Below are 15,072 nucleotides of genomic sequence, written 5' to 3'. Positions count from 1 at the left end.
TCTTGCTTTTTTTTTTTTTTTTTTTTTTTTTTTTTTTTTTTTTTTTTTTTTAAGTCACAGAGTAAATAGGTATTGTATCTTTTTCTTTTAGCGAAGGCCAAGGCAGATGGAATACTCTTAGTTTCTTTAAATGGTAATACAACCTTTGGGTACTGTCAGTTTATACTAAGTGGTTTTATAAATTCAACTGATACAGCTTACATAAAAATGTTAACTTTTTTTACAGGTTTTGTTAGCAACTACTTCTTAATTGTCATTTTTATTCTCCATAGTATTATTAATATTTTATATATAGTTTTCTGCCTCACAGATTTTCCTGAGGGACACAGCTGTCCTAATATAGTTTGGAATGAAATAACATTTTAGTAAACAATACTTGAATGTTTAATCATATAACTTGGGAAGCTTTTCATTTGTTTGAAAAACACTCATGAATTTCTCTCTTTCATGAACAAACCAGAAATTAAGGGTGATGTTTATAAGGAGAAAGCATTTTAATCCTAGGTAGTTAGGTCTGAACAATTTATTTTCACGTGAAATTGCTAGCCTCCAGGCAGTGACCTACATAGTAGGAAGGAGCACTTCTACCCACAGCCCCGGAAGGTCAGCGGGAGGAGAGCTATACAGAACTGACCCTTGCTTTCAGGAGAGATTGGGGGCAGGTGACAAGTCAGTGACATAGCAGATAGATTATTGTTGCTTTTCTTTCTCTTTTATTCTTTCCTCTTCTCCCTCCTCCCACCGTCCCCCCCCCCCCCCCCCCCCCCCCATTTCTCTCTCTCTCTTTCTCTCCAGAAATCAATCCATTTAGGAGAGAGTTTTGGAACTGTTTTAGAAAATAATATTTATACAGTGCTGAGGTTTCTCCGAATTTTTCACCCAATGTGGTGTTTAATTCTTATAAACTCCAAAATTCTTGTAAAACTAAGAATCCAGAATAGTCTTTTATCTTATGAAAACATGATTTATCAAGATCACTTAACATATATCTTACATGCTTTGGAATTTTTACAGACCACAGAAAATATTTTTTTTTCTTTTTTTACCTAATACACCCTAAAACAACGTGGCCTGCCAGACCACAGTACATCCGTAATTTAGAGCAGCAGATGTTGCTACACATGCTTCTCTTTAAGACCAAGAAACACAAGAGAAAATAAAACAAAAAGTTCAAAACAGAAGAGAAACATGAAACAATACAGAGATGAGAGAGTTGAGTAGCCAAAAGCAATTGGTTAAATTAGCCAAGAGAGGGGATGTGGCGATCTGAACTCTCTGTTTTTGCCCATCTATCTTTTAAATACTTTATAAGTCATTTTCATTCTGTTAACCCAGGTTTGATAACTTTCTACCAAAATTTATTTTCCATGAAACTATACTTCAATTGAGGAAAGAAGTACTTGATGTTCATTATAATGTTCAGTCATTTCGCAATTTTTATGGAAACGTCTTAAATGCCCTGTGCCATGGTAGAGTCCGTTGTTTTGTCTTCAAGTCTGCTAATGTTTTCGTTTTGGTTTTAACCCTAGCTGATCCTACAGTTAAGGACTTGATCGGAGGCTTCACTGCTCTTCATTACGCAGCTATGCATGGCCGGGCCCGGATCGCACGCCTGATGTTAGAGTCTGAATACAGGAGCGACATTATTAATGCCAAAAGTAATGATGGCTGGACTCCCCTCCATGTGGCTGCTCACTATGGGAGGGACTCTTTTGTCCGACTTCTACTGGAGTTCAAGGCGGAGGTCGACCCGCTCAGTGATAAAGGCACAACACCACTTCAGCTCGCTATCATCCGAGAGAGGTCAAGCTGCGTGAAGATCCTCCTGGACCACAATGCCAACATTGACATCCAGAACGGTTTCCTGCTGCGATACGCTGTGATCAAAAGCAATCACTCTTATTGCCGAATGTTCCTTCAGAGAGGAGCAGACACAAACTTGGGTCGCTTAGAAGACGGACAGACTCCTTTACATTTGTCTGCCCTTAGGGATGATGTGCTTTGTGCACGGATGTTATATAATTATGGAGCGGACACAAACACAAGGAACTATGAAGGACAGACCCCATTGGCTGTTTCAATAAGTATTTCTGGAAGTAGTCGACCATGTTTGGATTTCTTACAAGAAGTCACAAGTATGTAATTTCATTATTACTGTCATTGCATTTAAAATGTTCATCTTCTGAGGGGCTTTAGATGTTTTCACAACTTAAAATGACCAGACACTAATGATTCCTATTAGCCCTGCTTATTAATAAGTTATTATTAATATTCTTCTTCATTCATCTGAAGTAAAAAAAAACTTCTAGATCACAAGGTTTCATACAAATTCAGTTGTGTTACTGAAAGTAACAGGGGTATGTATATAGGTTGAGAGAGGAAATGGAGAAAAGGACAGAGAGAAGAGAAATTTTTAAATTCACTAAGATCTGTGTTAGAACAAAGCAGTTCTTGCTGGTCATTAACATAGTCATTCAGGCTTTCATGGACTTCAGCTTGAGGAATGAGAAGGAGAGTTTGGGATTTTAGGTTCTGTGTCTGTGTAAGTGTCCTAGAAATTGTGCTTTCTTGCTAAGCTGTTGCTCATCGTTTTATTGTTTCTTTGCTGGCTTCCTATGATGTGACCCCACATGAGATGAACAGCAGTGTTCCTGATTTAGGGATACTAATAATGCAGGTTAAGGATGCTAGAAGTTGTTGTAAGAAAAGGTTTTTTTGTCAGTAGGAAACTTGGTGCCACCGTCCCTGGTCCACATGACTTCCACTTTCGACACGGTTTTGTGTGGGCACTTCTTAAAGCCTGGAGGCATGTGCCCTACCTCATGTTGTGGTGCACATGTTTACATCATTTTTCCGGCAGGGGTATTGGTTTGTGCGGACACTGCCTCCTTCTCTTGCTGGATGTCCTGTGTGACTAGTCGAGTGTGTGTCTCAGAGCTCAGCTTCCAAACATGAAGCTAAAGTCTATAAACAAAATATATGATTTTACCAACTGCTGCACTTTTTAGTGAATTCCTCTTTCCTCGCCTGATTTTTACCTTTCAGTCATTAATAAGGAAGAAGTTAGGGTACCAGGTACCGAGGGGTATGGAGTTTACTTGACCTTGTAGATAATCTGCCCCCTTGTTTGGAACTGAACTTGGGAGTAGAAATTTGCAGATTCTTTCAGCAAGTTTTCTAGCAGTCTAGAAATGAAGTATAATTTGAATTTTGTATGTTTGTAAAAAGGAAAAGACATTATCACCACTGGGTGTATACACACTAAAGCATAAAAAGAAATCACACTCAGGATCTAACTTGTGCTGTCCAGTAGGTCTTTCTGCGTGGTCTGAAAATGGTCTGTCTGTGCTGTCCAGTATGGTGGCTGTTGTACACTTGTTACATGGCTAATGCCACTGAGGAACTGAATGTTTTTAATGTTTATTCATTTTTTGAGAGAGAGACAGAGCATGAGCAGGCGTGGGGGCAGGGGGCAGAGAGAGAGGGAGACACGGAATCTGAAACAGGCTCTAGGCTCTGAGCTGTGAGCACAGAGCCCAACGTGGGGCTTGAACCCATGAACTGCAAGATCATGGCCTGAGCCGAAGTTGGACGCTTAACCGACTGAGCCACCCAGGTGCCTCAAGGAACTGAATTTTTAATTTAACTGTATTGACTGTAATTACAAGCGCCTGGTGTTTCCCATGTTCCACAGTACAGGTCTGTGTGCCTTGGGAGAGGTGTTTTGGGCTGATTGGTAGGTGGTCCCTTGCTGAGAGCTTTCTAGGCACGGGACCTCTGGAGAGATGGGAGATGTTGTGTATGTTGGTTCCTCACCAGTTTACTCTGACTCTTCAGATCCAGGCCACATTTTCTGAAAAGTTTGCTGTGAAATTTCAAGTGCTGATTCTTTTCAGCAAATTTTCTAGCAGTCTCCATGCATAGACTGGGAGAGGTATTGGTGTTATGAGAGAGAAGATTACTCTTGAACTTGAGCTTAGGATTCTGTCATGGTAAATAGCCTGTGAAGTATCTTTTATTCTTTATACATTCTGAATATCTTTGTGTTCTTGCTGTCATTTTTGTCTTAACTTCTCACTAGAGACTCCTGGTTTTATTAGCATGACTGCCTTCGGGAAGGCATATTATATACATAAATGCCTCAGCTCCTTTTGTTAAATACCTCACTCGGCAGTTAACAGCATCAACTAGAGCTAGGTGGCCCAAGCTCAAGCCCTGACTCTGCCACGTGTCAGCTTGGGCAGGTTACCCAACTGCTCTGTGCCCCAGTGTCCTCTTGTTAGCATTAGGATAATTATATCTGTTTTACAGGCTTGTCATGTGGATTAAATGAGTTAATATTTATAATGCACTTAAAACAGTGCCTGGCACATTTTAATGGCTATGTGTACTTTTCTAAATAAAATAATTAAATGGGAGTGGATGAACAGCAAAGGCTGGCTTGCTTCCAATAGAGCGAATCCCCTAGATTCTTATTCTCCCCTTGCTTCCTAATTTCAGCTCGGTGGACTCTTCTGTAGTCTGCATATGGAGACCCAAGGAGGGATGGGGGGCGCTGCCCTTTCCCATCAGCCTCAGAGCTGCTGAGTTACAGCACAGAGTGCTTCTGGGGAGCAAGACTGTTGAGTTACAGAGAAAACTCACAGGTACCTTTAAAATTAGGGGCACGTGGAAAGAGTTACGGGGTTGCCTCTTCATATTTGAGATCTCCTGCTACATGTAGAGTGGAGCTGTGTACCTGGTAGGCCCTCAGGAAATGTGGGTCAGCTGGTTGACTGGTGGTTGGTGGCCGAGCAAACTTGGTATGCTTTTCAGAAGTGAAGGGCCATCAACCTTTTGAAGGCTACAGTATCGTTGTGTTCAGGTGCCTCAACATAGTCCATTCCTTGTTGACTCTCCAGTGATGTTTCCTGCCAAAACCAAAGTTAACATTTCTGCTTGACCTGTGCATCATTTATTGGATTTTCTTTTCCTAGTGAGTAATTATCTGTTAGAAGAACCAACTGTAACTGATGCTTTTTGGAGCTCTCTACTGAGCTCTCTTGAAAGCCAGAGTGAAGGAAGGTCGGATAGTTCAGGGAGTACTAAGTCAAATCTGCAAACTCCTTCTGGCCTCCACAACACCATTGAGCACCAGGCACCGAGCTGTTGGCTTCTAATCTGAGACCCCTGAGGTATAAGGATGGCAGAAATGCCACTTGGTGGTCTTTATTCAAGTCTCTTCTGTTCATTGCACCATTGTGACTAGAAGCAGTTTATTTAAGTTAGAAGAGCTCAAGACAGTTATAATCCTATGGAATCTAAAAGCTACTGTGGCTTTTTAGAAAAATTGCCATAAAAACTCTGATACAAACCGCATAGAAACAGAACAGGTCGAGTGGCTTAGGTATAAACTAGTATCTGCTGGTGCCTTGTTGACTGTGGGTAGAGGCAGAAACCATGAATAACTGCTGGTACTGTTTACCTGCAACCAGACTTCCGGAAACTTCTGTTTCCTAGAATGGCTGGAACTCGACATGGTCTCCTCCAGAAAACCAGTCAAGTGAAGGAGCAGCTTCTTTGTGCCCTGGAACAAGAATGTGGATCACTTTGCAGGAGGAAAGATGTTTCCAGCTTAGAGAAGCCAGTTTCTGTTCTTTTAGTTCTTTTACTTGGAAGAAAAAATGAGAAAGTGAACAACGGAACAATGCAGGTGTGACTGATCACAGGTAGAAATGGTAGTGGAGACAGTTTGCAGCAGACACCCATTTGTTGGTAGGGAGAGGTCCATTTAGGGCTGAGTCCCTGGATGAGGAGTTAAACAGCCCCTTGCACCAAAGCCAAGGCTCGGGTGAGGCAAGTGGGGTGTGGGTGCCTAGGGCACAAAATTTAAGGAAAAACCTCATTCTCAGGATCATGCAAATGAACACAGGTAATTAAAGGAGAATAATTTGCACATAGCGTCAAACACCATTACGGAGCAAAGAGGATCCTGGAAGCTCTGGTCTATGGAAATGGGCTCAAATTCTCCAGCCTGAGGGAAGAGCAGAACATTGTAGGAATGTTTGCCCAATTCAAAAAAGAAAGTAAACATTTATGAATAAAAAAAGGGCAAGCACAAGAAAATGTTAAAACAGGTACAGTATTAAACGTGGATAAAGACTATTTCATCAGTAAAGTTTACCCTGAGGATATGGTTAAATAATAACCAAACTCAGCCTGAGCTATTCGATTGTAATCCAGTGCTCTTTTACCCCTTATCATCTCCCTGTGCCATAATGTAAATTCCCCTCCCTACTCAACATACCTACTGACGAAGGAGTTATTCGGAATGTAAAATCTTTGAAGAGAGAGGAATTCCACAGGAAAGCTGAACCTCAGGCATTGACCAGCAAGAACTTTTAAACTTATGGGGGGACAAAAAGGGATTTTAATTACCTGCATGCCTGGAATTTTGTTCGGAGAGAAGTAGTGAGGAACTTAGTTTCAGGGGAAAGCCTACTTCTTCATGCTCAGGCACAGATCACACATGTGGTCGCCATGGACTTTCTTCAGCCAGCCACCTCTGCAGGAGAAGGCCTCAGGACTGAACAGAACTGGTACCTGCAGCTCCTTGTGCACAAGGGTGTGGAAATTGGAAGAAGGTTTTAGAGAACAGAGTCAAGTCAGAGTAGAGAGGGCAGTAAACAAGATGGCTCCCTGCTGGAGAGCGCCACTTGAACAAGATGACTCCCTGCTGGAGAGCGCCCCCTGAGAGGACGCTGCCTCCATGTCTGATAGGCTGGACTGTTTGAAGAACGGGTGCCGTGTTGTGCTGCCTGCCGAGGAAATCCTTCAATTGTAAGACTTACCCTTTCTGCACAAGAAGGAAATGTTCCGAAGGCAAAGTGGAATCAAAGACTTGTGCAAGCAGCAAGGTCAAGAGCTATTGGAGAGGTTGCGCTCATCACCCATTCCTTACTTTGCCAGTGACATCCACGTCTATACTTACTGTGTGGAATCTACCTCTGCAGAGCTGCTATTTCATTAAGGCATTAGAGAGGCAAGATTTTACCACCACCATCAAATATTTTCGTTAGTTTTAAAAGAGCAATCATAGTTAAATTGCCTGTCTGATAATTCCAGCATCTGTGTCATAGCTGAGTCTGCTCTGATGCTTGGCTTTGTCTCTTCCGACTGTTGTTTTTTCTTGCCTTTTAGCCTGTCTTGTAATTTTTTATTGAAGCCAGGCATGATGGATCAGGTAACAGGAACTGAGGTAAATAGGCCTTTAAATGTCAGGTTCTGTGTTAACCTGGTGAGGAGCTGGGCTGTGTGCTGTGTCTGCCAAGGCTGTAGGTGCCGGAGGCTTCAAACTCCTGCGTCCTTGCTTTTGTCTCCCCTCTTGACTTTGGGCTTCTCGGAAGTGTTGGCGTCTCGTGGCTCTTTCACATGCACCTGTAGTCCACTGTCCTCACACTGGACCCCTGTTGCTGTGGAGGCAGGGTGTGGGGAGGCTAGCAGTCCACAGTCTACAGATGAAGATCTCAGTGTATCCAGGGGCCTGTGTCCCTGGGCTGTGGCCTTCATAAGCGTTTCTTAGTTTGCCCCCTCACGCCCCCGCATCTTTCTCCTCCTCAACACTTACACCCCTTGGTGAGACCGAAAGCCTGTTGGGGGCTGAAGTCAGAGAAATGTTCTTTCTCCAGGTGGGATAAGACTCTGGTAATGTCTTTCCTTGTAGAGAACAGGCCTTTGTTATGGAGAAGGTTCTGGGCATAGGTCATATGGTTATTCTTGCCCTCCCTTGCTAGAACCACAAAGGGGTTTTTATCAGCTATTCACTGTGAGAACCTGGTGGGGCTCCTGAGAGTAAAACTGAGAGAACAGGTGGGGGCTCTCCCTGTCAGGCCAGTCCACACACAGCCTCAGGTAATTCATCAAAATTATCATTTAAGTGTTTCTGCCAGTTCAGGGCTCTGACGTCTTCTGCACCAGGCACACACATCTCCACAGTGACTCTCTGGATTTGTTCCTCTCTCCTGATTCTGTGATGGACGTTTGCCCTGGGAGGTCTGTTCACGGGTGGGCTGGTCCAAGGGAAGTCATTGATTTTGAGCTTGTTCAGCTTTTCCTTCTTATGAGGATGGGAGTGATAACTTCCAAGCTCTTGACATGTTTGGGAGCTGAAACTGGAAGTCTGTTCATTAGTTTTATCATTTTTACTTACAATGTGAAAACTATCCTATCCGTGGTCATTTGGGCTGAGTGGTGATTTGCCCACTGGAATTGAGAGGCACATCTCTCCCATTTACCATTCTGAAGACACAGCTCTGCCTGTGTCAGAGGTGCTATTAAATTAGGTGTATCTAATGGTGGAGAGAGGGGCTAATGGGTTCTTGACCCTGTGTCTGACTTGCCTAAAAACACTTGGGCAAGCCGCTGGGCCTCCCCACTCCCCCTGGTTCTCAGTGCCCCACCTCTGAACCATGGGGGGATGAGACCATAGTCTCTGGGGTCTCTCCCTTCTTAAAATTCTTGCCAGTAACCACTCTTAAAGGGGGTGGTTTCCTGCTGCTTGAGATTTTATTTTACAATTTATGTGCAACAGTGGAGACTCCCCGGGGGTCCTCGAGACCGTTTTAGGTGCCCACGCAGGCAAAACAGATTTCCTAGCAATGCTACGTGATTTGCCTCTTTCACTGCACTGACATTTGACTGGGTGTGAATGCAACAGTAGGTGAACCTGCTGGCTCCTCAGGCCATGGCCCCCAAGGGTACCAGCAGTCCTGGTGCTCTTCACCGCCGGGCAATCTCACTAAAGAAGATTCCAGTTCCATTTAGGGATGTCTTTGACGAAGCAGCAAAATTAATCCCATTAAATCTGATCCCTCTGCGTGTGTGCCTTTTAATATTCTGTGGAATGGAGATGGAAAGTATTCTTACTGAGTTGCAGAGTGCTGTGATTGAACTGAGGAAACGCACTCCTTTGAGTTGTTTGAGCTGCACCAGCAGCTTTTGTGTGTGTGGAACACCCATTTTTACCTGGAAGGGCGACTGACAGCCACACTTATAGCCATTTCACCTTGGATATTTGGCAGACATTTCCTTGTCACCCTAAGGGAAACAACTGACAGTATTTATGGCAAGCCATAAAATCTGAGCTTTCAAGTGAAAATTAGAATTTTGAAAAGCTTGTGTTTGCTACTGTGACTTTGGTACGTTCCCAATACGTAAAGACTTTTTTGAGATCAGCAGCGATACTAACAAAAGTGATTTTTTGATACCGTATAATGAAATCGGCCAGCATTTGGAAGATCTCATAAAGTAGTGAACTGTTCAAAGGGCAAGATGGACCAATGGATTTTAATGTGAAAGAGTACAAAAGGTTCATTGATTTTGTTTCAGATTTCCTATTGCAACTAACCTTTAAAAAAATAACACTTGTCGAGTTTTGGTGAAGTATCAAAGATGATGATTATCTTAAAAGGCTGTGAAAATATTCCTTCCCTTTCCAGTTATGTGAGGCTGGGTGTTCTTCACTTACTTCAATCAAGACAGCATATCACAATAGAATGCAGGAGCAGATCTCTGAATCCAGCTGTCTTCTATAAAGCCAGACTTTAAGAAATAATTTGCAAAAACATGTAAAACAGTGCCACTGTTCTCGTGAAACCTTTTTTATCTTAGAAAGCAGCTTCTTTTTCCCCACAAAAATTTACTTCAAGTGATGATGAATTTATATTACTGTTATTTTTATTTTATTTATTTTGTTGTATTTTTTTAAGATTTTATTTTTTAAGTAATCTCTACATGCAACGTGGGGCTTGAAGTCAAAACCCCGAGATCCAGAGTCACAAGTTCCACTGACTGAGCCAGCCAGGCGCCCCCCACCCCATATTACTGTTATTTTTAAATGAATCAATGAATACGTTTTAAATTTCTCAATCTTCCTTTCTAAGTGTGGCAAATACTGATAGATGTAACCCACACAACAAAAATTCTTTGAGGTCCTCCAATTTTAAGAGTGCATAAAGGCCATAAAACTTAAAAACTTTGAGACCTAATGATGTATAACCTCTCTATTCAAATTTTCAAGGACACCTTATTAGCCTAGTGTTTTCAAATTTGGTGAAATCTCTGATATATTTCTCTTTGCAGTTACAGTTTCTCTTTCTCTATGATCACATAAAACAACGCCTGGATAAAATGAAATGCTTTAAATTACGACTTGCCCTATGCCAGCATATTTACAATTTAGGATCTCTGGAGATCAGTGTTTGCTGAAGTGTGTCTGTAAAACTGTGGTTCTATCAGATGCATGAGGGCAAACAGATTCATTATTCAGATTAATTTGGAGGATTAGTAAGTACCCTGGATTCTAGATCCCACTTCTAGAGAGCAGCATACCCAAGGCGCAAGAAGTCCAGTAAATTAACCATTTAATTTTGTTCACTAAACAGCTGAACAAATTACACAGCATCTTTTATTCCTGTGGCAAGCTCTGGTATAGATTTTTTCTTACGGCAAAGAATATGCTATTTGGGTTTGTGTTTACTGTCCTAAGGAGTCCAAGTTGATGCAGCGATCTGGGTTTCCAGTAGATGCTGTTCATAGACCTGAAGCAACCACTCAGTATGCTTCAGTGGTGCGTAAAAGATAGGACTGGGTTGTATTTCAAATTGTATAATTTAAGAAATTAAATGGCTTATATTTCTGAAAAAAAGATTAGGTAGAAGGGAAATGAATTGGGTAAACTGTTTTGGTGGAGACTTAAATCTGTCAAGTACGTAAGCTTGTTATTTTCTAGAACAGCATCACAGGTGTTTAAAAACACTGTTTTAGGGACGCCTGGATGGCTCAGTCAGTTGAGTGTCCGACTTCAGCTCAGGTCATGATTTCATGGTTCGTGGGTTCAAGCCGGGTGTCAGGCTCTGGGCTGACAGCTCGGAGCCAGTTTGGGATTCTGTGTCTCCCTCTTTCTCTGCCCCTCCTCCACTCCCACTCTGTCAATCTCTCTCTCAAAAATAAACAAACATTAAAAAAAAATTTAAGAACACTGTTTTATAAACACTGCAGTAATCTGAAGTGTGTTTTTATTTAAATAGTCAAACACTATGTTTTAGCTGCAAAGTTAAAGTTCCAAAACAGTTTCGAACTTTAAAAAGTAAGAATACAGGTCATGACTTTTTTTTTTTTTAATTTTAAGAAAATTTTAGGCTGTGGTGTTCTCTGCTAAATCTAATGGAACGACAGGCATGTCAGCAGATGATCACATAAAACAACACCTTTATATCAGGTGCCCTTATTCCTGTGTTTCTTTCAAATGCTTCTTTAATCAATTTCTTTGATTTTTTTTTTTTTTTTTTTTTTTTTTTGGTAGGATGATATCAAAACAGTGTTACCTAGTATAACTCTTTGGAGAAATCATTTATGTAACACATTTTACCTAAGGTGATTTTTGATTATTGATTTTTTTTCCCAAAGAAGTTGGGAATTTGCCAGACATCGACATTGTAGTCTTGATAGGCTTTTCAGTACCAATTACTAAAATCACTTTTAGAAATAAATAGTACACAGTTCTAAATCAACTTATCCTACATTTTAAGGTTCTTTGATATAGAAAGTATTACCTTATTCTGACTTTTTTTCATGATACTAATTTTGCTTTCTGAATTTTTTAAAAATACTTATTTATTTTGAGAAAGAGAGTTTGTGCACATGTGTGCATGAGCCAGGGGAGGGAGAGAGAGAACCCCAAGCGGATCCACACTGTCAGCCCAGAGCCCATTGCAGGCCCAATGCTTGAACTCACAAATTCTAAGGTCATGACCTAAGCCAAAATCAAGAGTCACTTAACCGACTGAACCACCTAGGTGCCCCTATATTGCACTCTGCTTTTTAACGTAGGCTTCTAGAGATTTGTCACTTGTTAGGAAGCAATATTTTGTTTGGTGCAAATGAAGAATATAGGTCAAAGCTCACTTAGCCTGTGGAAAAAAATGTAACCAATGGACAGATGTCATCAAGGCTGATATTGTATACATTTGGATTCTAAGGCTTAAATTATTTTACAATACCATGATTTTTATTTTAAGGCAAGGTAGAAATTGCCATTGTCCTATGAAGTAAGATTTGTTGAACGCATTTCTTTTTTTTTTTTTTTAATATTTTTTAATGTTTATTTTGAGAGAGAGAGAGAGAGAGAGAAGGTGCGAGCAGGGGAGGGGCAGAGCGAGAGGGATACACAGAATCAGAAGAAGGCTCTAGGCTCCGAACTGTCAGCACAGAGCCTGACCCAGGGCTCGAACTCATGAACTGTGAGATCATGACCTGAACCAAAGTCGGACGCTTAACCGATTGAGCCACCCAGCTGCCCGTGTTGAACACATTTCATACTGAGTCCCTGTGAAAGGAATTCAGAGAGAAGAGCAAAGGAATAAAACATGTTTATGGTAGGATTTTAAAATGGGAAGCTGAAGTAAAACAGAAGAATTGGGAGACCATTCCAGATGCTGACCTGAGGTGGGGAGGTGCTTGAAGGGACAAGCTGGATTGTATAAAGCAGTCCAGAGGAGGCTCAGTCTTTCCTTGTGTTTCTTTCCACCCTCCCCTCTGAAATGTCCAGCCTCTTCTCCCTTTCTCCCAAAGAAGACTGGGACCTTTGTTGTGCTTTCATTTTCTTTACTTAGCTTATACAAAAATGTTTTGCCTATCCTATCATAAATATGGTAATGGTGATATCAAAAGGAGGTGGTTTAGGACATTTAATTTTCTAAATTATGCTGCTGCCTGGTTTTGTAATTTATCCTAGACCAGACCCTTCAAAAGCTGATTTCCTACTTTAGACCAGCCCAATTATTACTAATGATGGGCTTCTTTACCAATGGAAAGACTAATAACCCTTTGAACTGTTATGCAATTCCATTGTAGTTTGTTAGTGTGAACACCTTATAGTGTTTCTGCATCTCCCCAAGTGTTTATGATTCCTTAAATTATACTCTTTTGTGAGATTTCCACCCCCTCCCCCAGGTCTCCCCTGTTACAATCCCTTGGACAAGGCAGTTGTTATTTAGTAGGGTAGGAATAATTTTCTGAGACACCTAATAAACACTGTGCACGTGCGTATTGAGGGTTTTTGTTTTTGTTTTTGGTTTCGTTCTCTTTATTCTCTTCCTCTGCCTTCTTCTCCTCTGCCACTGCTGCCTCCTCTCCCCTCACCCCTTTAATCCTTGGGTGGTGCATTTTTGAGTACATAGTAGGTGCTCCGTAAGTACTTTTGAGTGATGTATTGACAACAAAATAAGTACTTCTTTTTCCATCATGACCTTCCATTCCTAAAATGATACTCCTGAAAAGATAGCTCCTTAGTCTTGGAAATAGCAGTAATTACAACAAGGAGTTCTTACCACTCCTTACTATTTAGCCTGCTTTTCATGGCAAGATTAGTTCAGATCTGTATTTGTGTATTTGTGGCACTGTTGTAGAAGGACATCTCTCCTGTCGTCACTGCACAGCTGTTTACACAAAGCTCTTACACCTCTGCTTGACTCGAGTCATGCAGTGATTTCCAGAGTGCCATTTCCGTCATTTTGCCCAGGGTCTTTTCCCCATAATGGATTACCAGTTGCTCCCATGGTGTCAGCTAGGTGTCTCACTATCTTAACACCAGGAAGATGGAGACCTCAGCTTCCAAGAAGAGTCCTCTTCTTTTCTGGGAAGGAGAAGTAGACGTTATCCTTACAAGTATTTACAAATTACCATTTTAATATTTATTTACCGAATACTTAAATAGCTCTTACTGTGCCATAAGCATGTTAGCAAAATTTACTTTTTATGCTGGTAGAAAGCCTGTGATGTAGGTGTTACTATCCTTGGTTCATGGATGAAGAATCTGAAGCAGGCGGCTGAGTAGCTTGCCTAGAACCACACAGATTGAAAGTGGTGGGGCCAGGACTCAGACTTGGGCCATCTTGCTCCAGGGTGGGTGCTTTTAACCACCAAGATAAGCCTCTCCCATTAAAGGCCATTCTGCAGACAGGGATTATACATGGTCAAGAAATTTCTAAAAAATCAGATTGTCCCAAGATAGGCAAAGATTGCCACAGCACAACAAACTGCTTAAGGAGAAGGAAAATCAGTAGCAAATTGAGTAAAACTATCTGATATTTAGACATAGAAAGTACATCTCTCCCTGGGAAAGGCCCATGTGGAGATACCTTCTGAGGATGATAGTATTTCTGTAGCTGCATCCCTTGGATTAAAGTTGCTAGCTTATCTTTGCCTTCTTGCATTTTATAATAGACAATGAGGAGAGCCAGTATTCTGGCTGCGGAATCTTCTTAACCAGGTCATTAGGGCATTTACTACATTCCACGTTACAGCAGGGGACAGTGTTGCCAAACTTTCTGCCACTAATGAAAGATTCTCCTTTCCTCCAGCTTCTAGTAACATTTGAAACATTCTTTTAAGCCCTAACAGCCTCCTCAGAGCCCTTCCCTACCACCTGGTCCCACTGATAGAGCCACATATTTTAGATTTTTTTTTTTTTAATGGCAACACCCTGCTTCCGGGTCCCAGGATCTCAGTTATCGAATGCTACAAATTTTAGTGCCTTCACACAGTAATGGTGGATTATTTTGCTTCTCTGTTCCATCTGGAGTCACTTGACTGGGTCCTCTCCACTTTCAAAATGGTTCACTCCAATGGCTGGCAGTTTGGTGCTGGCAGTTGGGAGCTCAGCCAGGGGTGTTGGGCAGTGAGTGACCTCAGTTCCTTTTTATAGACTGCTTGGACTTCTTCGTGGCATGGGGGTAGCTGTGTTCGCAGAGTGAATGTCCCAAGGGCCAGGTGAAAGCGTGTCCCCTTCTATGACTTAGCCATAGCAGTCACATAACATCACTTCTGCCATAGTTTCAAGGAAAGGGCACCTTAATGGTGGTAGTTCTCAGTCTGTACAAAAAGAGCATGAGGCATAGGCGAAGGTGTAGTTACTTTTGGAGAGCATGGTCTCCCACAAAACAGGACTATCAGAAGATCCCCATACATAATATTCCTTTGTCTCAATCCCTTCTTTTTTCCTTAGCTAAGCAAATTCCAGTAACATAGTTTTTC

At 41.7% G+C, this 15,072-nt stretch overlaps 1 protein-coding gene across 2 annotated transcripts in view; it reads left to right on the top strand.

Annotated features, from left to right (window-relative positions):
• The window catches only part of ASB7 (ankyrin repeat and SOCS box containing 7), a 56,638-nt gene that overhangs the window by 30,923 nt on the left and 10,643 nt on the right, over positions 1-15,072 (top strand). For both annotated transcript variants that reach the window (XM_049614009.1, XM_049614010.1), the window contains exon 5: positions 1,530-2,135. In XM_049614009.1, coding sequence (XP_049469966.1) covers positions 1,530-2,135 — 606 coding nt within the window. The remainder of the gene's footprint in view (positions 1-1,529; positions 2,136-15,072) is intronic.

The sequence above is a fragment of the Panthera uncia genome (genome assembly GCF_023721935.1).
Source record: "Panthera uncia isolate 11264 chromosome B3 unlocalized genomic scaffold, Puncia_PCG_1.0 HiC_scaffold_1, whole genome shotgun sequence".
In the NCBI taxonomy this organism is placed as follows: domain Eukaryota; kingdom Metazoa; phylum Chordata; class Mammalia; order Carnivora; family Felidae; genus Panthera; species Panthera uncia.
This window is presented reverse-complemented; position numbering and strand designations above follow the sequence as displayed.